At 47.9% G+C, this 22,633-nt stretch overlaps 1 protein-coding gene across 1 annotated transcript; it reads right to left on the bottom strand.

The window, feature by feature from the left end:
• Positions 1 to 4,925: 4,925 nt before the first annotated feature.
• LOC126529234 (uncharacterized) lies at positions 4,926 to 22,078 on the bottom strand. The gene is made up of 7 exons (XM_055069461.1): positions 21,808 to 22,078; positions 14,584 to 15,773; positions 13,517 to 13,930; positions 12,486 to 12,578; positions 8,829 to 8,909; positions 6,709 to 6,777; positions 4,926 to 5,220 (listed from the first exon to the last, which is right to left on the bottom strand). The coding sequence occupies exons 2-7, from the start codon at positions 15,613 to 15,615 to the stop codon at positions 4,960 to 4,962; spliced, it is 1,950 nt and encodes a 649-aa protein (XP_054925436.1). The 5' UTR covers positions 15,616 to 15,773; positions 21,808 to 22,078; the 3' UTR covers positions 4,926 to 4,959.
• Between the last annotated feature and the right edge of the window lie 555 nt (positions 22,079 to 22,633).

A 22,633-nucleotide genomic window follows, 5' to 3' on the forward strand; every position in this document is an offset into this window, starting at 1 on the left:
TTGTAGGATAACGGGGGATGCTGGGGCAGCCATTGGGGTTGTTTTGACCACGATCTTCTTTGTCGGCTCAGGTAGAAGTCCTTGCTCTGGGGGCAGTCCTTGCAGTCTGCGGCTAGCACGCTGGTCTTGGGCGATGTTGGTTTTGTCCTCGGGCTTCGGGCTTGGATCGCGGCTTTGCGGGGGCGTTCGGTACATGAACGCACTGGCACCTCCACCAGATGTCACGTGGTGATGACGTTGAAGAACACAGTAGCAACACTGTGAACGACTAAATTTTATTGGGCGAACCTGTGCCCACAAAACAGGCTACACTTATAGCACAACGATAGCGGCGAACACAGTCGGCGATCGTCGAAAATCTGATCAGCGGGTCAAGCGCGTCGGTTTTTATACAGCAGTCGTCGAATGTTCCAGACTAATCATTCGGACCCGCGTGCCTTCCACAAAGTTCTACACCGTTCGCGTCACGCGATGAAATCAGATAACACAAGGTTCGGCGACAACAGACAGCAGGGTAGAAGCATCGATAACTTTCCAGAAACTTCGGATACATGCAGGCGTGTCCCGCGCTGTGCGATTACATTTGTTAGGCGGCGAAACGTGGTCTCCCGATAAAGATAAGTACACGTGTCAATATATACCCCGAGCCGCTATTCAACGGACGTCTTTAACGCCGATGCTTTGGCGTGCTGCGCGACGAATGCACCGGGCACGACGTGCCGCTCTTCAATGAACACATCTCGCCAACTTGTATCACTGTGTATCTCTCACTCAGTGTGCGGCAAGCGAGCACACAGTTCCCAGCGCTCCGAACACACCGGTGCGCCACGCTCCTCGCCTCGAAGGCCACACGCGGACTTGCGCGGACTTCTCGGGGGCGACACCAGATGGCGCAGCGTGTTTAGAAAAAAAAAGGCGTGAGAGAGTAGCTCGATTAGCTGCCGCGTTGCGCGTTTTCCCAGCATTCGCCACGTCACTGGGGCCATGTGCATTTCGGAGTTCATGCACAGGCTTCGCGGCGGCGCCGCTAGATGGCGCCCAGAGCTCTTAGGGAACGAATTTCAACTGGGGAAGAAGCCGATGAGAAAATTTCTAAGCGCACAGCCACAGGGCTAGACGAGGTTCCCGTTAGGCTAATTGATGAACCAGAGTCAAAAAGAAAGGATGCACTGTTGAAAGCAGTAGAAAACAAGCTAAAAGAATGACTAACACCAGGACTTGGAGACAAAGTAGAATCAACTTAATTTATAAGGCTAAGCGTGAAAAAATAGAACTCACTCATATGGACCGTTGACCATTACGTCGGGAATACACAAACTAGGAATGCAGGCGATTAACGTAAAGCTGCGAGCATGGGCAGAGAATAATGGCCTGTTGAGAGAACTTCAGAATGACTTCAAAATCGGTACCCATGTGAATAACCCATTTGTCCTTACTCAGTGCATTGAAATATCCAGAGAAGCAACAAGACCGCTATGTGTGGCTTTATTTACACATTACCGGAGCCTATGACAACGTAAACCGCAACATCTTGTGGGATATTCTGGTAGGCGAAGGCATAGGCAGCAACTGTATACAGCTTTTGAGAGAGATTTACCTAGAAAGTACTGCTTGAGTTGAATGGGAAGGGATGACGAGCGAGGAGAAAGTTCATATCAACAAGGGACTGAGGCAAGGGTGCCCTCTATCCCCACTGCTGTTTATGATGCACATGGTGAGGATGGAAATGGCGATAGAAGGAAGTAATATTGGGTTTAAGCGGGATCTTTAGCTCGAGCCCAACTCCAACGCGGCCTATTAAAGTACACGTAAAACGAAAAAAAGCGCTTTTGTGAGATGACCACTGGACCGATCTTAATGAAACTTGTTGCACTTGAGAGAGAAAGTTAAATTCTAGTGACTGTTGGGAGCGGAATTTGACTTTATGGTTTTAATTTTGTGAAAAGGTTCTTCAAAAATTCGAAAGTTTGAAAGAAAATACACGCACGAAGTTTACAAATTAATAGATCTGCATCAAGAACAGATACCGCGGTTCTGTGAACGGAATCCACTAGATCACTCAAAGCGGACAAATTCGATGTCAATTTATATTTTACGTGAATTTGTTGCGTTGTGTACAAGGGTTCTGCAAAAGCTATATATTTCCATATAGAATTTTTTTAGATTCACGTGTGACATATCAATTTTGTCCGATTTAGATGTACTATCAGATGCCATTCCCAGAATTATAATAGTATTTCTCCTTGCTGTGTTAGAGAGTTGTAAACTTGATAGTTTCGTATTCTAAGAATTTTTTATATTTGCCAATTTTTAATAAAATATTGACGATCTAAATAGAAAATTCAAAACCAACAGTCATTAGATTTTAATTTTTTCTTTTATATGCAACAAACCTCGTCAAATTTGGTGCAGTGGGTGCCGAGAAAAACGAATTCTCCTTTTACATGTATTTAGATAGGAGCACCCGAGCAAAAGCTTCCTCTTAATTTCTCATACAAACAGGCGGGAACAGTAGTAGAGAAGCAACTTCCAGGTTTGTTGTATGCGGTCGACATTGTGTTGCTGGTCAACAAGGAAAGTTACATGCAATATTTGGCTAATATCTGTGGACAGGAAGGTGAAAACGTAGGTCTGAAATTCAGCGTTAAAACATCTGGTGTTCTTGTATTCAATGAAAACAGTGAACGGACAGTGTCAATACAGGGCAAGGAAATACCTCGGGTAAAACAATGTATATACCTTGGTATATGGATAAAGGAAGGCAACAGATATATGGAAATACAGAAAAGTGAAAGAGAGATGCAAATGAGAGAAAGCCAGGGAGGTTAACCAGAGTTAAAGCCTTCGCTTTGCTACAAAAAAAAAACAATAACAGCAAAGGGGAAGAGAAACGCGGCCATAATGAAACACAGAGCGCTAGGGAGATACAATAGGTATACGAGGTACTCCAAGTGTGTGGAAAGGTATAATGTTGCCAGATCTTATATTTCGAAATGCGGTTGTTTGTTTAAAGTCAGGGGTACAATCGGGACTCGATGACAAGCAAGGGTCAGGGGCACAACTCGCATCCAGTGCTAACGGGAATACTACAAATGAAGCTGTGCAGGGTGATATGGGCTGTACAAGTTTTGAAGTGAGGGAAGCTCACAGTAAAATTGATTATGAAGAAAGATTGAGGAATATGGAAGAAAGTGAACAGGCTGGGAGAGTGTTACATAGCTTTACAGGAAGGAGATCAATTCACAGTGGAAGAAAAAGACTAGAAAATTTACCAGCAAGTATGCACACTGTATGGTGAGCAACACAGCAACAAAGAACGTCAGACGGAAAGTCAAAGAAGCCGAGATAATTTCGTGGGGGAAGAAAGCTGCTATGGGCAACTACTTAAGAGGAAAAAACGAAATCAGGAAAGAAAGAATGATAACCCAAAAGGAAGCTCTTTACTTCTCGAAGCGAGATCAGGATGCCTTAGAACAAGCACTTGAAAAGCAAAATACAAGGAAGAAGAAGCATGTGCTTGCTGCCGTAAATTTAAGGAAATGATGGAGCATGTTTTATGAGAATGTGAAAATATCTGCCCAGCGGTCGATTTAGGCATCACTGGCCTCCTTGAAGATCTTGTGTTCACCAAGAGCAGGGGAAAATCAAACACGACCGCAGTAGCGATTAGTAAGAGTCGATTGGAAGATTAGTGGAAGAAAAATAGGGAAACGGACAAACAACGGAGGCCAACAAAAACAAAGTTCCCAATTGGCGTTCAGAAAGTTTGGTGATGAGAATTCGTGTCTTTTTTTATGATGATCGATAGGATATTAGGCAATATAGTAACAAGAGCTTGGTGGCGCAACCCACCGCCCCGTTCCAAAGGGGGCGCTCATAGCATCCATCCATCCGTCCGTCCCAAAAGGACTTCTTCGTGGGCAAGTTGGTGCTTAGATTTCCTAGGTATACTTTGCGGCGCAAAATACGTTTCTTGAAAAGGGACAGAAGAAAGAAAGACAGTGAAGCACCAAACTACCAACTGTTTAATGACAGCCTGAAGAAACGTATAAAAGAAAGGACAACTGCCGCTCATGCGCAGGGAGCCAAGGTGTGACAGAACAACATGGTCATAATAACATACTTTGGATAAAGCACATTTCTGTTCTTTTCTTTTCTTCTATACGTTTGTTCAGGCTGTCATTAAACATCTAGTAGTTTGGCGCTTCACTGCCTTCGTTTCTTCTGTCCCTTTTCAAGAAATGTATTTACGCCACAAAGTATACCCAGGAAATCCGTCCATCCGTCCGTCCGTTCATCCATCCATCATCCATGCATCGTCCATCCATCATCCGTCCATCCAAAGCGCGAAAGATGAATCCTGCTGCACAACACACCCCACACATAATTCGTTCTGACTGGTGGCAATACGTTGTGTCGCTAAATTGATTCAGTGCAAGTCATTGTAAGATGGGTTCTGCCGAATTTTTCACCGTTCATAAGATTTGGGGCCAAAACCCGAGATACACTTGATTTACGGCACGTCTTCCATAGTGCTAAGTGTATGACGGCTCCCAAGAATATCACTATCCTTCAGCTGGGACGTCATATTCTGGTGCACGTGATGGAAATACCGGAATCGCAAAAACATTATTTTCCTCTCGGCCACCGTACAATGCAATGCGCGTGTGTACAGTAGCGAAATCCTATACAAAGAGCAAAGAGCCCGCTCTCTCTATAGAACGCTAGCAAGATACCAACTAGAGTATGCAGCATATATCCGGGACCCGTATATTCAAGGTCAGATTACAAGCGAGTCGCACCAGCACAAACTTCAATTCCTTCGTCCCAGAAAACAAACAGATTCGAACAGCCTCCCTGCCTTCCTTTGTCGCCTCAACAACGGATGCCAATGCACTCAAGACTGGTGTTTTCGAGTATTCTAATTAATAACATTGTTTCGTTCGTTGGCATCTCGTACTACGTATACTTTTCTCGTTGTTGTTCTTTAGATTGGTGCATTCTTGCAACCCCTAGTCCTCTGTGAAGGTTCGGCCCCGAATGTAAATAATTTGTATAAGAAACAAGACTAGCCTGAGTCCTGGCATGGTCGATGAAGGAGGCGATGTCCGAGTTGACTTGCTTCCGTATATTCGGGAGCATGTCTTTGATTACGTCGAGGCTTGATGTCAGGTTTTGCTGCAGAACCGGCCACTGGTCTAGGTTCGTCTTCAGGTAATCCTGCGGGGAGCATCAAAATCCCGTTCTACGGTGTACGGCCACAGGACAGTCCGAAAAAAAAAAAAAACATGCAGTCTCATGTGACGTCGCACAAAACATGGAGCGCGATACGGACTCGGGTAATTCAGAGTACCAAACTCAAGAGAGCTTCAAATCACATGGTTTTGTCAAGTTTGAATCCACTTACGCTCGCCTTGACTCCCGAGGCACTTAGGCCCACTGGGAAAAATGAGGCTCATTGAGATTCAGTCTAACGAGATAGGTGCAAGCGCGAGGATGCACGCATACCTGCGGTGTGAGCGTGATTCATTGCTGACAAACACAGTGCAAAAATGAGTTGGGCTCCTTTGAATACGAATGGGGGTTAGTTGGAATATCAAGCGACGGTGGGTGTGAGCGGACGGAATTATGGCCATGAATGAACATGTGTTAGTGTGAACACACCAGTGTGCGGGTGAGTGCGTGGCAGTGCGTGCGAGTAGACGCAAATGTAAATGTGACTTTGAAGTGAGCTCTGATCTTGCTCTGAATCAGCGAGCCTTTTTAGTGGGCTGGCGATTTGGATAGGCTACAAAACTACGAGTTCGAATCCAGTCAGTAAGTGGATGATTTCATTGAGTTTGAATGGCGTGCGAATCCATGATTCCATTAGTGCGCGTCCGTAATGCTGTGAATCTGAGCGATTGAGGGTTCGGGAGTCTAAGTGGGCCTGTCCCGAGTCCGAGTCTGGTGAGGCGGTACGAATGGGGTCCCGCTGAATCTGGTCTTGGCGAGTCCGAGTCCGAATGGGCCCGGCTGAGTAACATCTTGTTGAGTCTGAGTGCGAGTGAGGGCCCGGCATAATATAGTTTTGGTAAATCTGAGACCGAGTGAGCCCAGATGATAATAATTAGGGTCAATTTGGGTCCCAGTGAGCCCTGTACAAAAAAAATATATTTATTGTGAGTTCATTTGGGTTGCTTTTATTTTTCCGACTTATGAGTCGTCCTGTGCAGTTTTTCGCATTGCCCTAAACTAACTTTTTAACCTATGGAAACGTAAATTGATTGATCGATCGATCGATCGATCGATCGATCGATCGATTGATTGATTGATTGATTGATTGATTGATTGATTGATTGATTGATTGATTGATTGATTTATTTATTTATTTTTATATCCGAAAGCAACTCCGAGGCTACGGGGTGCAGTATTTGTCGCTTCCGAAATAGCTTTGTCTGCCTATTTCGTTTATTTTTATGTCTACCTCTGTGCACGACCGTGTTAGCAACCCGCGCTCCACACAAATGAAGTCCCCGCTGTTCGAAATGAAACCAACAACATCTAGCCCTGCAGCCGAACATCACAAGCCACATAACCACCGAGGAATAGGAACGGACAAATCAGTATCATTCAATCAATCGATCGGCAAGCCCATGTCCCAGTGATTTACTGAATCGGAAACTAACGACAACATCGTATAAAAGGCAGTTGAAGTATAGCACTGACCTTCAAAGGCGTTTTCTGGTCGACTGTCATGGCTTTCTTCAAATCATCGCAGGCGGTGACGACATTTTGCTGAAAGTTGAAGTGTCCAGCGTTAACTCCTTCGGAACTAAAGGCTTCGGCTCTGAATATCGTATATTCATAAATATATTCATTAAATATATTCAAAGAACCAATGCGTCTCATTGGCTATGTTTTCTTTTTAACATCTCCAAAAAAGTGCAATTAGATAGTTGTGTGGCGCCTGCAGTTTTAAAAAAGAGAAGCTTATTTATATGATTTAATACAAGTAACTCCGTCCAGAATGGAGTTGCTCGTTCAACTGAACAGCGTGTCATCAAAGGACAATTGGAAGGTATTCACATCTAGTGCATCATGAAAACGACATTCAATGACCTAACCTTAGCTTCACAGTACGCATGTATAGCGCTAGGTTACCTATACTGGTACAAATATAAAAAACGCTTGTCACTCAGGAAAGGAGTTATGTGTAATACAATCTCAGACTTTTCTTTTGTATTCATAACATTAAAAAACCAACAGTAAAGGCTGTTTGAGAGCACCATTCTGAGGTCATGCAACCACGAGTTAAGCAATGCAAACATGGTGAGATTTGCCATGGTAAAACTGCTATTGGTACACCGAAACAACAAATACGTGGGCAGCCTAAATGCTTTGTTTAATCGCTGGAAATTTCAATGTCCACAGCTGTTTCGTGCGCTCGCTCAGAAAATCAACCCACACCCATAAACGAAAAAGACAACAAAAGGATATGCAGATGAAACGCCTATGTTGGGAGTCACGTGATGCGGTTAATACAGTGCTGTAAAGCTAAATGTGATGCCTACGTGCATGTGATGCGTACGTGATGCGTAGGTGATGCGTATGTGTAAAGCTAACTGTGATGCTCGATGTGATGTAGTTGCGTTTACTAAATGTTTACTATATGCAATGTGTGATCTCGTGCAATGTTCACGTTGATGCACCCCTCAATGGTCAAAATTTTCATCTTATGCAAGTCTCATGCAGCACCGCTCACATAGGGTGGCCAACTGTCTCGAATTTAGTGGGACAATCCCGAGTTAAGAGTAAATGTGCCCGAGTCCCAACGTGACCCGGTCGGGGATGGCCAAATGTCCCGAGTTTTACTTTTTTTTTGTGGAGAATAACAATCAATACACCAGATTTCCTCTTTGTATTGCGGGACACCTCGGTTACACTTTCTTCCCGCTTGTCTTCTGTTGCATAGCCGCTAACATTAAGACGGTTTTTTCTTGTGCTGCTTCTTCTGCTTCTTATTTTTACCACATCATAACCAGATATGGCTCATTTAAATTGCCGAGGACACGGGAGAAACCAAGTACGGATCTCGTATATGTAATTGGTTCAGCAACTATTTGGAATGCTAATTAAGCCAGTAAAATTAGAGGTGGCTGCACCGTGCAGACCACTGGCATTTGCGCCTCCGCCCATCCGGCAAAACGCCCAGTCCACCTGCGTTTAGCGGAATACCGGACACACGCTGAAACTCGGTAATGTGACCTTCAAACCCGATAGGGCGTCGATGAATCCAACACTGCGCGATCGCTCATCGCTCGACACATCCACTCTGGGATTCTAGGGATAGCGCGTCTCGCTTCTTCCAAAAGTGCACACCGATGTCTTGCGCTCTGCTGACATTTGCTCCGCCCATACCGGTAAATTCACCAATAAAACCACCAGTGATGTCACCGCTCAAGCCACGGTGAGAACCGCAATCAATGAACCGATGAACATTTAGTAATTGTGTAAATTGATATAGTATGTATACGTGTTGTAATCTCGCACACTCTAACAATGTAACATTGCAATATTGTACATAATCGACAACTCTAACAACGCAATGTCACGTAAATTTTCATCTCCACGGTCTGCGGTGTGCGTTTCGTTTCAGAGTATTACCACGGTTCATGAATGCCTTTTCTGCACTACAAAACAAGAAAGCTTCGGATTACGCATAGCGCTCAACTGGAGTAGTGGCTGGCAATATTTATTTCTTTGCCCCTAATTCTCGTTGTTGCCTAGAACGGCCACGGCCCTTCTAAACTCTATAGCTTTTTTCACTAGCGACACAGTGCGCTTACCACACTATCGTTCAGGCTCTTCCTTTTGGCGATGGTGATCCCGTCCAGGGCGGCAATCGCGCTGGTCACGTACTGCTGAGCCTAAACGAGCAGTGGAGGAGGTAAAGGGGCAAGTGTTTCAGCTATATATGCCCCGAAGAGACTCACTTGTACTGCCCCAAGCAGTGCTGCCCCAAGTGTACTGCCCAAGGCAGCGTGCACAGAGGGTGCTTATCTACAGCGTGCACAGAGGGTGCTGCACTTAAGAGGATGCGTTAGCTCGGGGACTGCTATCTAAGTACATGGGAAATGAGAAATCGTTTTTCTGGGCAAGTACTACACCAAATTTGATTAGGCTTGTTACATTTAAAAGGAAACGTTAAACTCTAGTGACTGTTTAGAGCTGACTTTCTGTGTAAGCCGTCAATTTAAAAAAAAATATTTTGAATATCGTATTTTCCGAAAACGAAACTATGAAGTTTACAGCTCTGTAACTCAGCAGTGAAAAACGATAGCACAATGCTGTAAATCGCATCTAATGCTACATTTAAAGCGGACAAAATTGCTTATTATACGTGGCTCTCAAGTAGACCGAGTGCGAAACATAGTCTTTGCCCCTCTTTTTTATCCAAATTACGGCCGTAAATGCGAAGTCAACATATCCATTCCCAGTGGTGGATCTTTCTTAGATCGTCCCTACATCGTACATTGGCCAAACAGGTAGACGCATAAATGACCGACTACGAGAACACAATAACAAAATAACTTGGCCGCTGTCGGCTTTCTTGCCATCCATTGCCAGAGACGCAAATGCAAACCTAGATTTAAAGAAATAGTCATCATGAGTAGAAGCAGGTGTGAAATGACGCGCTTGATAATAGAAGCTAGACACATATCAACATTCAGCGACGCATGCGTCAGTAAACTTTCCATTTAATTATCTTCAAAAGAACTCAATTATCTTTGTTCGCGCTGAACGTATACATGTCTGTGAATATGTGAGTTAAAAAAGTGCTTGCCTGTGGTTCCCAGTTTATTTTTTTGTTAATTCTTCGTTCTGTTTTACTGGAATATTACACGTGTTGTATGACGCTTCGAGGGTGTATATATAGCGACGAGCACGGGAAATAAATCTGATGTTGAAAGTTAGCGTTGTGTGCGTCAGATGTGCCTTTCTGTTGTCCTTGTTCAGCTTGCGCTACAACAAAACAAGTTAGGTATAACGTCCCGAAGTGGACAATCAAACCCAAGGTTGGTTGTCCATATGGAATTTATATATAGATTGGCCAATTGCAAAGCAATACTCTGTCTCATAACCCAGTGTGCATTTTGGGACGTTGCAACAATGTAGGGCGTCTAACAGAATATATTTTGTCTTTAAACGGTTTGTGACTCGGTAATATTGATATCAAACAGAAACTTTCGTTACAAGTGCCACATTTCCCCTTTAAATATCCATGCGCGCAGAAAACTTATTGTCTTTGCGCATTTATATAAAACCGTGATTATGAGTCGTGGAAATTTAGAAAGCTAGAGCACCCATGGCGATGGCAGAGCTGTAATGGCGTTCTGCTGCCGAGAAAGAGGTCACGAGTTCGAACCCCGGCCGCGGTGACTGCATCCCGGTGGGAAAGGAATGCGTCGGCGCTCGCGTATGCTCGGAGTTATGCGAACGTTCCAAAACATGCAAGTGCATGGTGTAAATTAATCCGAAACCTCCCCGCTACCACAGGTGCCCTCCTGGCTACCCCGATCCGTGGAAGCCGGTGTGCGATTCCGGACATTACGCCGAAAGAGGTTTACCGGCTGTAACGCGTAATTAGATTCAAGCACCGCTGCTGGCGTGAACGTCAAGCGCACGCACATTTTTTAGCGCTCCTGCTGAGGGGTTCTGTTCAGGTTTCTACTCTGTTCGTGTTTCACTTCTATACGATTACTGCCGATCTACTTCACAACGGTGTGTCTGTGAGCGTTCGTGCGTGCGAGTGCGCGCGCCTGCTTGCAGGCATAGTGGTTCGATGCGGTGCGATGCGAATACCGGCGCGGCGCCAGCGGTCACGAGAGTGGACATCAACAACCGACGCAATTCAAGAGCGGTCTGGATCCCTCTGAACCGAAAAAAAGCGCCGCGCGTCCTCAACAGCCTTCACAGAGGACATTAACGTCCGAGGCTCTTCGAGAGGGGCCAGCAGCTATAGACCTATGACAGACTAGCGCTGCGTCCTCAACGGCAACCGCTATACAACGAGCCCTCGGGCGAGTAGGATAGCCACATAAGGACTTCGACGCGCCAGGATTTTTGGACTTGGAACTGTAGTCATGTCTAGCATCTCTTTATAATCTGCCCTTCCTAGTGTTGGATGTACAAGCGCCTGAGCGGCATGTCCTTTATTAAAGCAATCCTTGGCGCACATTCCATTACAATACCACACCGTCGTGCATGTACCGCTCTGAGCAGAGCAGTTATTTAACGTCAAGATAAATCTATCAAACGCTCGCGCTGAAAATCACAGCACTCGCGTTTCCAACGTGGCGGTGACCTATATCTAACGCTTTCATTGTGCACCGACAACCGCCGACTGTTCTTGCGTCGGTTTGCGCTATCGGGGTGCGACGTCTGTGACGCCGCTGGAGGAGTTGCTCGCGGCGCCAGCGTTATGAGACGCCTGGTGTCTGTCAGGGCGTTGTTCCTGCAGCGCAGCAGCGGTTGTATGTCGCGTACTGCGTCCTGCCATGATCGCCTACGCCAGTAACACCGTGCGAAAAAATCGAAGGAAGCGCTACAAACCTTGCTGTCGTGCTCAATTACTTCGCCTTCGGGCAAAACTGCCAATTTTATTATTTTTAAAGCGAAGCATTTTTTGCCTCTTTCTTCGCCTTCCCCGTTCCTGTCGCTGCTGCTGTCCCGCACGCCGCCAACGCCGTCCGCGTCGGGATCTGGTTGAGATGTGGCCGTGTCACAAATAAAAGGCATGCCCTGTCGGTGTTTCGTTTCACGAGATTCGTTTATGAGCTGCCATTCCCGAAATTCCGAGGAATACCTTCGTAAAGAATTTAAGGCAAGGTTTGAGCCACATGGAGCGTCTGCGCGGTTGTGGTTGAGAATGATTTCTGCGGATTTTCTGCAGAAATCAGATTTTCTGCCGAGATAATACACGACAGGTGTGTGGCACAAACGGAAGACCAACCGAGAAGCACAATGTGCTCTAGACGACGTAACTAGGCCTGATCCTCCACAAATGCAGTGCAGGAGCTGCAGCGCTTGTCTCCGTGACGAGGTGGGGCGAGTGTCAGAGAGGGAATAGAGAGAGAGGGGTCAGTTCTGTGAGTTACAACACTACAACCCAGAATGGCGCCGAAGCGCGCACTTAGCGCCGAGTAGACGGAGGCTCGCAAAAGCGTCGAGCGGAGCAAGAACAACAAACACGAGTGAGTGATGCAGGCAAGGTAACATTTCACATCAGGTCACGACTGTCGTATACCCTCAACATCACCGACAAATAACATCAATGAACGCAAACAGCAGACAAAACTTCGCTTAAAGCGATTCCCACAGTGTGTGGGATCTGCAGATTTTTTTTTTTTTTTTGAACTCCGATCACTCCGACGCTGAACAGAAAAAATAGTTGGCTACTTCCGCGATACAGAACTAGCCCGTCATTGACCCGGTATACCCACATGTGGTGCGTGTGCCTGTGACGTCTTCTGCCAGTACATCAGCGCCGCCCTGGACGCAATGACGGCTTCCAGGGCCGTGCTCGCCTTCGTCGCCTGAGCAAGAAAGAAGCAAAGAAAACGGCAACGCAGGTTCATGCAGGCAGGAAAAGCAAATGACCCTCAGCAGTGCAAAGCCCGGTGCACGGGGCCGGTTTCACTAGCAATGCACCGAAGTGAGAGTAGGGGTACACTGTGGTTATTATTGTGTTGACCTAGTTCATCCTATTTATTAGCATTTTTGTACCAGAGTGTGCAACAAGAAAGTACTTTCTTTCATCCTGGTCTGTCCTCACTTCCTCTTTCCTGATCCCCCCCTCTCCCCTTCAAGCCCATCACCATCGCTGACCACTGTTTAGTGTCAGCAGATGTGGCTATACATTTACAGTGTTAGCAGCAATAACATTCTTTTACTTCCCTTTTCTCGATTTTATTTAAAAAAATAAACGACCAATTTACTACGCTACTACTACAGACCCAGGCACGGTGCCAAACCACTGACTTTTCGAGGTGACCCATCAAGCGCGCGCACACACACACCCTCAGACGACCCCGGTAACACGTCCATCTTACGTCACGCACTATACGAAGTAGCTCACCAGTCACGCCTTTTAGGCTACCTCTGCATAGGTTCGCACCCTATCGACCGCCAAATTCCCACTCGACGCGCACCTTTCGAGCAAGCCTCGACGACAGGTTGTTCAGTGCGAGGCTTTCATCAGTTCTCTCAAAGCAGCACTGCGCGCTTCGAAGTTGGCTTTCCGGCTTCATTGGCCCGCCGCACAACTCACCTCTCTGTGTAAGCCTCCGCTTTCTTCCATTTACCTTTCAACCAGGAACATCGACAGCTATGTCTTTTTCGCTGACACCTCTCCCCCCCCCCCCCCCCCCCCCCGCCCTACCCCGTTTCTGCTAACTCAGATAAAAACCCACCATAATGTCAATGGCACTGGGGGTACAGCGCCCAAACTAATGCAACAAACTGCACCACGCACGTTCCGCTCGACGTCTCCGAAGAAAGCCGGTGTCAGCGGTTGTTCGGCGACTCCCTTGAGGCTAACCTCGACCTCGGCGGGCAGCTGGAGCGACGACAGGTCGGCCGTCATTCCGTCGACGGCGTCGAACTTGGGCGGCGCCCCCTGCTCCTCGAGAACGCTCAGCCAGGGACTGCTGTTGCCCACGAACGCGGTCATCATGTCGACGGCCAAGTCCGGCCCGACCAGGTTGAACAGCGAGTGCCTGGTGTCACGGCAGCCGTCGAACCGCTTCAGTATGCCCACGATCGCGTCCACCGTGAACAGCTTCAGGGCGGCGCTGATCATGTCCGCCACGGACTTGTCCGTGTTCTGTCCGGCTTCGCCAGTGGCCGGAGGGGCCGGAGGGGCCGGAAGGGCGGGAGAAACCTGAACCTATAGGTATATGTATATAACAGTATGATGTCACGCTGCATACGTACTGACGGTGGAGAACCAAAGAGTGCCAAGACTGGGAGTAGCAAATCTACTTAAGGCACGGATATCCGCGCTTTAATTGGCTTCGTGACTCACAGTTTTGGCCACGCGTGACGCATTTAGACTACGTTGGCTACCAGTGGCAGCGTCTAGCGTCGCTACGCATCGCAGTGTGACAGTAGAGAAAGAAATTCAACAAGAGGGGACGCTCGGCGAAAGTTGGCCACAGAAAATGGAGAATACTTAGAGCTCGAAAGAGAGGCAAGTAAAAGAAACACGTTTCTTTTTTTCTGTAGACATAATTGACTATGCCAGTGACCATCCTGCTGCAAATTTCCTCAGCTTCAAGAACTTGCCTGCAAAAAAACTTCCTCAAAACAATTACCCCTCTCACCATTTTTCGCCATAAGAACGCTTTCAGCTGTACTCAGACCGACGAACAAAACTTTTTTCGCGAACACAACTTATTCTCATGAAACTCTGCCCAACATTCCCAAACGACGTAAAAAGATCCCAAATTCATAATGTTTACGAAATATTTGGGGGGGGGGGGGGGCTAGTCGGCACGCATGTGAGCACCGCGTTTCAAGGGCGATTTCGCGCCCACTCACCAGAGCTTGCCTGTAGTCGCGCCTGCCGTGAAGCCGCTTGCGGTAGATGCGCCGCGCGACAGGCGACATGGACGAGTGGTTCCGCCAGACCCTCAAAAAACGTCGACTGCCGTTCCCATCGCTGTCGCTGCTGAAACGTTCGCCAGCCTGCGCTGAAGTACTAGGGGGCGCCCGAAGTGGCCCAACGTTCAAACGGCGTCTCTCGTGGTGCCTGGCCTCGCTCTCCTTCGACACCTCAACGACGATGGGACTGCGACTTCTCCGATATCCTGGAAACCCCGAAGAACCGGCCAACCCGCCTTGCGGTCGAGCGGCGGGAACGCCTCTACGCCAGGAGAGCACGGCGCCTTCGCTCTCGCCTTTGCGGTCCCCTCGCCCGCGCTGGTGGACGGCGATCGACGACTCGGTGGCCCACGTCCACACGCCGGCGTCATCCCACAGCGGCAAGGCTGGCGCGCTCTCCTTTTCGTCGAAGAGGACGTCGTCGTGGTGAGGATGGCCCTGGGGACGTCCTCTGTAGCTCTTGACGTCCACGGGCAGCGGGAAGAACTCGGTCTCGTTCTCCCCGACGACCCTACCGTCGAGGACGACGTCGTCACCGCCGTAAGCGTCCCGGCTCTCTGCTTCGTGGTGCACCGGAGGGACGTCTTCGCTGAAGAAGACGTCGCCGCGCACTCTTCGGTCCCGGCGAAGCCGCGGCCCGCGCAGACGTCCTCCGGCAATGTCTCGGAGGAGTGGCAGGAACTCGGTCACGCTTTCGCCGACGCCTCCGCTGCCACCATGCCCAAGCTGCCCTTCAACCTGGCGCGCGCTCTCCACGTCAATGAGGTCGCCTTCGTCGTCCGACAGGAGCAAGACGTACGTGCCTCTTTCTTGGCCTGGTTCGTCGTTATCGGCTCTGCGGAGGTCGTCCAGATGGGCGACCGCCCGCTTCAACCTTCTCGGTCTGTTTGCAAGCTGGGCCAGGCTCTGAGGCTGAGGCGACGTGAAGGCGTGGGGCCAGACAGAGTTGTCCGCCGAATCATCGCCCATCTGTTCCTTAACGGCCAGCAGCCTACGCAACACGTAACGCCTCGCGGTCCCGCCTTTGTGGACGTCATGTGACTCCACCTCGCTCTTTGAGGGTGGATACTCAGGTAACCTCGACACCAGGGGAACTCCGTTGGACACGTCCAAGTCTCCGAGTGGCCCTTGGAGAAAAAAAACGCATTGGAATCCGGCTCAAATTTACCTTTAGACGTGAACAGTGAACCATTTACTGTTCAACCGTAAGCCGTAATCATCACCACCAGCAACTGCAGCAGCCTAAATGATGTTCATGAAGAACGAAGGCCTTTTGTCTATCAATCTCTAGTTTCCCTGACTTGCGCCAGCTGACTTCGTATAATGACACCAAATTCGTTCCTCTGATCCCTCTATCTAATCTTCTGCAGTCCTCGAGTTTGTTTCACTTTCCTTGCGATTCGTCTGCTACTCCAGAATACTGGTTATCTATTGCACGCATTACGTAAGCTATATAAATGGTGTATGCAGCGAGTCAGTTATGAACACATGTTTAAGAAAAGCTTCGTTCTTACGAATGGGAAGAATTTGGCAACAGAACACAAAGTAACGGTAACGCACCGTACTTATTATTATTATTATTATTATTATTATTATTATTATTAATAATAATATTATTATTATTATTAATATTATTATTATTATTATTATTATTATTATTATTATTATTATTATTATTATTATTGGGTCGAGACGAGAGATCAACGCATTAAAAGAGGGTTTTCGGTTCTGACAGTCTGCTGTACAGGGCTTATTCAAAATGGTGATTCCATTGCTGCTGATGTGCTAGCGTCTGCAGCAGCGCTAATTCATGGTTCTTACACACACAGGTCCGAGAAGACCTTCAATATTATTGTTAATATTGTTAATAAAATTGATATTGCAACTTGTTCTCCTCCTGATATTCTTGATTTTTTCTCTCATATGTGAATTGTACAATGCCTATGTGCTTTTGAAGTGCAGTGAGATTTCGTGTTTTTGCTTGCTTGCTCACATCTTGCTTTCGTTGTATTTTTTTTTCCTCACCTGATTTGCGATGCGTATGCATGATATGTTGTAATGCTTGAATATGTAAGTACTTGGAAAAACTGTATTTCCACTCTGCTGCTCCCTTATTTTCTTTTTGTATTAAGGGTATTTGGGGCTGGTCAAGCTGCTACGAGCAGCTTTTTTCCCCACTTTATCCCCGCAAAGCTGTATTTAGTTTTTGTGGAAATAAAGCATACATACATACATACATATCGACCTTCAGAGTGGCCCACTAAATTTAGTGGACAACTACGAGCCTAAGAGTTGCAATAGGTTCCATATACAATCTAGTAATACTCTACTGCTGGCATTTTGCTAAGAAGATGAAACGGCATTTATTCGAATTCTACGGCGAAACGCATAAAGAGGCTACATACATAAGCTCAACGTGTGGAGCGTGTTTCTCAATTTGAAGACATTATAGAGACGTGTACCCGTAGTGCACTACTCAACAAAGTTATTTCTTAATCCTAGTGCACTTGAGCGGCAGAAAATTGCCGCCGGAGGTTCCGTGGGGTCACAATCCCACTGCTAGCATGGTATGGATAAAAGAACCTTAGGACGGTTTGTCCCGAAGGACTGTGAAGGGAAATGTGATGAGGCGTGCAAGGAAGGGGGGGGGGGGGGGGGGGTAAATGTAATGTGGGCCTTGTGAGCGCGAAGGACACTGAGGCGAAGCGTGTGCTCCACCGGGATCTGCGGTTTCAGCTCAGTTCCTCTCGCTCAAGCAGATGTCACACCTCTCTTGTCAAGGAATGGGAGGAGGGATTATATTGAGTGGCTTATTGCGACAGAGCGTGAGACAAACTGAGGGTGAAGTGCGCACTCCATGGCGATCTTCGGCACCAGCTCAGTTCCTCTTGGGCCAGCATGTCTATCACGCCACCCTTATAAAGAGGTGAGGAGAAATGTGAGACTTGTGAACGTGAGGGGAGACTGAGGTAAGACGCGTAATAGGTAGGAATGTGCGGTACAGCTCAATTCAAGTTGTACCATGCATGTGCAGATCGCCATTGTTGTAAAGCTGTGCGAGGGTGGAAATGTGATGGGGTCATCATAGGTCATGAAGGGACTTAGGTGAGACTCGTGCTCAACGGGGACCTTCGGCACCAGCCTAATTCCTCGTGGGTCAGTCGCCCCATTTACGAAGGAATGCGAGGGGGAATGTAGTGGACCTCTTGTGATGCAGTGGAGGGAGAAACCAGTTGAGGCGTGCATTCGATAGGGAGATCTGCGGAGCCAGCTCAGTTCCTCTTGTGCAAGCACGCGACTCACTTCGTGTCGCGCCACCCTACGAGCATGATTGGCCAAGTGGGAGCCAAGAGATGGACCCAGTAGAAGTGAGAGTAGGGTAAATTATTAAAAGAAGACCAGTTGAAGCGCCGCCGAAAACGTTAGAGATCATCAAAATCCAAAATGAGTGTAGAATGCACAATGATTTCGAAGAAATTAACACTGTCTTTCAAAAGCATTACGGATAAAGAGCACGAAACAGCGCTGAACAACACGACGAAGAGAGATTGCTTTGAGATAGCCGTAGAGTATATATGTATGCTGACTGAACGAATAAAGACACTTGGTTGTTAGTCAGCGCTGTGGCCTATGTCCCTCTCTTCGTCCTGTTACTGAGCGCTGTTTTCTGCTTCTAATCATGAACCAACCAGCCCAAATGCGTGCTCTTCTGCATTACGGATAGTATCTACTGGAATTTTTGCGACGAATTATCTGGCCGGCGTGTGCCACACGTACGTAGTATACTCGGCGATTTTAGCGGCGACAGCTAAGTGCTTGGTTAATGCGCAGCCTAGCAAATTGCAAAGGACGCAAATATGTATAGTCTTTGTCAAAAGTGCATGTACAACTACATTAGCAACTTCCCTAATGGACGAGTGGTCTCAGTCAAGGTAAACTCACGAAATCCTGCACTCGCTGCGTTCTATGCGAAGTGCCTTCAAGAGTCTAGCCTGCCGCCGACGCTCTTCTTGCTGGCCCTGAACAGATTTGCACAGGTACATTTCAATGACACTTCAGTCTGGACCACACACCCATACAAGACACACGTCAAACAGCCATCGATGCGCCGTACACAAATTCCCCCACAAACGAGGCCTTGATCTTTCCAGTAACGAACTGGAATACATACTGCTCCCTTACGGCACCAACCCGAGCTCACGCAAACACAGGTACCTTATACATTTATCAATCGCGGACTCGCCCATTCTCAGGAAAGAATGCATCAAATTTCTCGGTTCCTGGTCACAGGTGAAAGGAAAAACCAACATATGGCTCCAACACATCCCTCAACAGCTTCTCCAGGTTAAACTTCTCCTTACTTGCGCAATAAGAAAATTACGCGACATTCAAAAAAGTAAGTTACGCCATATGACATTGGTCCTGGCCCTCCTCCTCATAGTGTTATACCAATTGTCCTACGTGACTCTGACGAACACGCAACGCACTTTTAAAAAAAATTCACCGACCATTACGATACTCCCTAATGCGAAACTTGAGCACAACTATATACGTGTTTTCATTTCGGCTGGCGCGGACAATCTGTCTCGTGTGGCACATTGAAAACGGTGCGAAGTGTGGCGCCACTGACTCGCTAACCGGGACATGGAGAGAGGGAGCTTGTGGGTGACATGTGGGCGCGATTCGCAGCAGCCGCCGCAGACAGACCTCCGCTCATGCAGCGCTTTGTTTCCATATACGGTATCGGTAGACGCGTGCCCCATGCCATCGGTGAACAGATGACGGCGCGTTACTCTGGAGCCATCTCGCAGGGGTTGTCGCCTGAGAGCCCGTCTTGCACTTTTCTTCTCACGTTTTGCCATCCTCTCCTCCTCCGCTTTCCTCCAAGCGCTTTCTTCGCTGTCGCCGTCTTTCATCCCCCGCTGCGCTCCGCGTTCGGTCTTTCATCTTTCGCTGTGTTCGTTCGCTCGGTTACGCCGAGGGAAAACGCTGACGCGCAAAGTAGGGACGGGCGCCTAAGAGCTGCGCTGTAAAATATCTTCTGGCAAGCCACCGAATCTGTGCTCGGCACCCCCCAGTATGCCAAGACTGCCGGGGTACATGTGATAGCACTATTTCCCGACCTCGACGACTTCGCGCAACTCCACAGGGAGGCCCTGCTCGCTAGATTAAACATTAAAAGCAAGGACAGGCATTTCAACTTGGTCTGTGCGATCACCGATTTACCGGACAAGCCGCCCAAACGTCCCCCATGGGCCACCCTGTACCAAATCGCCGTCACATTTCACATTGGAACCAGGCACGACCACGCCCGACTTGCTACAGAAACCACTGCGGAATGGTTCCTTTGCACGGACGCCTCTCCTACGCTTGCGGTACCAGCTTTTCGTTCAGCCATGGCCGATGCCGAGGGAACGGTTTCCTGGGCCGTACGAGACATAAAACATAGCAGAACCTGTGGCCATGTTAGAGGCCGCCACCATACTCAATCCCCACAACTGCAATGTATGCATCAGAAGAGGCAGCCAAACGACCTGTCGAGCGTTTGAAAGAAGTAACCCACCTGCTCAACTCTACAACAATGTATACCAATCCGTCTCCTTGCACCCTACAGATCCGTATACAATGAATGCATGGCCATTCGAATGTGAGGTGGAATGAGATGGCCCACGCCATCTCCCGTGTTAACCTTCCACGCTTTCCCCTGAATTGGCTAGATCATCTCACTAACACAGAACTTCTCACTCTCGCCAAGCTCAATCACAGAGAATGGTCGGGTGAAGTTACCGAAAATCGCACTGTATACCTGGCACCCACCCCATTCGATGTCCCGCCACGAAACGGTCCTCATCAGGAGGGCGCAGACACTCACCACCCTCACCACACATACAACACTACATCTCTGACAACGCTGACACTCCGGTATGCTTACGCTGCCGTGGCTTTCCGGACGATCGTCATGTACTGTGGGACTGTCCTGGGAACTTGTGCGGCAACTCAGACCAGCCTCGCTCAACTATATCTACCAACTCTCGACCTGCCACCTTAGAGGAGTGGTTGACGGACTCCCTCTCCCCATGCCATGAAGGCTCTCGTCACCCACATACGTCTTCTCGGCCTGGACCCGCGGACTTGGCCTCTTCCACTTTTTGCTATATACCATAAGACCTGTTACTCATCCAACTGTTAAGAAACGACTGTGAAGAAACAGAAGCTGCGTTGCGTTTTTGCGATCTTTATGACATCGAACGCGACGTCATTCTGAGTGTGCTAAACCGATTAGGTAACACACCGTTTTCAGAGACAAAAGATTCTTGGATGGTGGCCCAAACGCGTCGCAGGCTTATAAAGCGACGCGGCCATTGCTACGGTTCATGTAAATCTACTGGCCTCAGTGAGTGATTGTAGGCATGAAGTGGTGGACAACTGCATGTGCTCGCATTGATAATACCTTCTTTCCTCCCTCTCCTTTCTTTCGCTTCATCCCTTAAACCCCTTGCCCCGCGTATGGAAGCAAACAAGACGCGCGTCTGATTCACTTCCCTGCCTTTCTCTCCTTTTTCTCCTCCGATAAGACCACGCTGGTCAGGACCTCGGCTATTTCGGCTCAATAAAGTTCTGTCTCTCATTCTCTCCTTCCATCGCAAAAGTAAACGGGTTACGTTGCCTGCGAGCGTCACGCTGACAATAGACTGTTAAAACGTGTTCCTGTGGCGCATCCCAAATGATCCAACGACCTCAAGAGCGAAGAGAGCTCTCCCTCTTCTCCTGTAGAGTTTCGGGAGTGTCACAGGAACCCCAGAACACAGCCAAACGACATGCATTGTGAATGCGCCGAGCCGAACGTATACGTTTTTCACAAAGAGTGTACGAGCAACTCACGAGAGAGACCTGTCGCGAACGCCGCTGGTGACGCCAGTCGTACCTCTTCGCGTCCTTTAGCTTTCCGCTATCGGCTGAGCCGAAACAACTCGATCGACTGTTCGCGTTTCAGTGGTTTCGTACAGTACACTACTCGCGTTTGTGTCACGTTCAATGGTTCCAGCAATAGTTACCATGTAGCGACTCGCCGATAAGTACACACCCTATGCAAAAAAAAAAAATGTACGGTGTTTTGCTGTTCGAGGGAGCTTGAGCAGACCTTTTGTATCATTTGCCTACCATCTGCGAGGGCTTCCAAGATCTGGCGTGCGTGGCGCTGAACTGCGCCCGAGGCGGCGACTCCAACGCCGATGGCCGAACGACGTTCCTCGTGTGGGCCCTCGTCCTTCGCTCGCTGTCGACCCTCGTCGCGAAGAGGGTTCTTCTGCGGGTTGGGTTTCTTCTTTTGCGGAGCCTGCGTCGTCGCGGGGAGACCGCTTTGAATTGGGAGCCAGCTTGCACTCCCGCCAAGCAGGTAGGTTGATTTACTGATGCATCTTTGATTTATGGGTTGGCTTGATTTATGGATTGTGATTGATTGAACGATCGATTGCTTGATTTTTTTGGATAATGGATGGTTGAATTGATAGGTTAATTCATTGTTTCAATGGTTGAGTGATCAACTGAATAAAATAAGGAGCAGTTAATTGAATAAATTGATTGATTGATTGATTGATTGATTGATTGATTGATTGATTGATTGATTGATTGATTGATTGATTGATTGATTGATTGATTGATTGATTGATTGATTGATTGATTGATTGATAGTTCTAACGATACGATGGTTGACTGATTGCTCGATTGGATGGATGGAGGAGCGTCTCACTGAATCAGCTGTTGAATGAACGATTCGGTTTTACGCCCCTGAGCAAGACGCGCCACCCACCACCCTCTGCCCATGTACAGACTCAGAGATAACTGGCAAAAAATTATCTAGAAACCATGAAAGACACTGTAGTGTAAGACACTGGGCCAGGCTAATTACACGAAATTAATTACTTGTAATCAACTGCAGTTTTGGGTAGTTTAGTATTTGATCGATTACGTATTTTTACTTGCGTAA

Source organism: Dermacentor andersoni, chromosome 8 (assembly GCF_023375885.2).
Source record: "Dermacentor andersoni chromosome 8, qqDerAnde1_hic_scaffold, whole genome shotgun sequence".
Taxonomy (NCBI): domain Eukaryota; kingdom Metazoa; phylum Arthropoda; class Arachnida; order Ixodida; family Ixodidae; genus Dermacentor; species Dermacentor andersoni.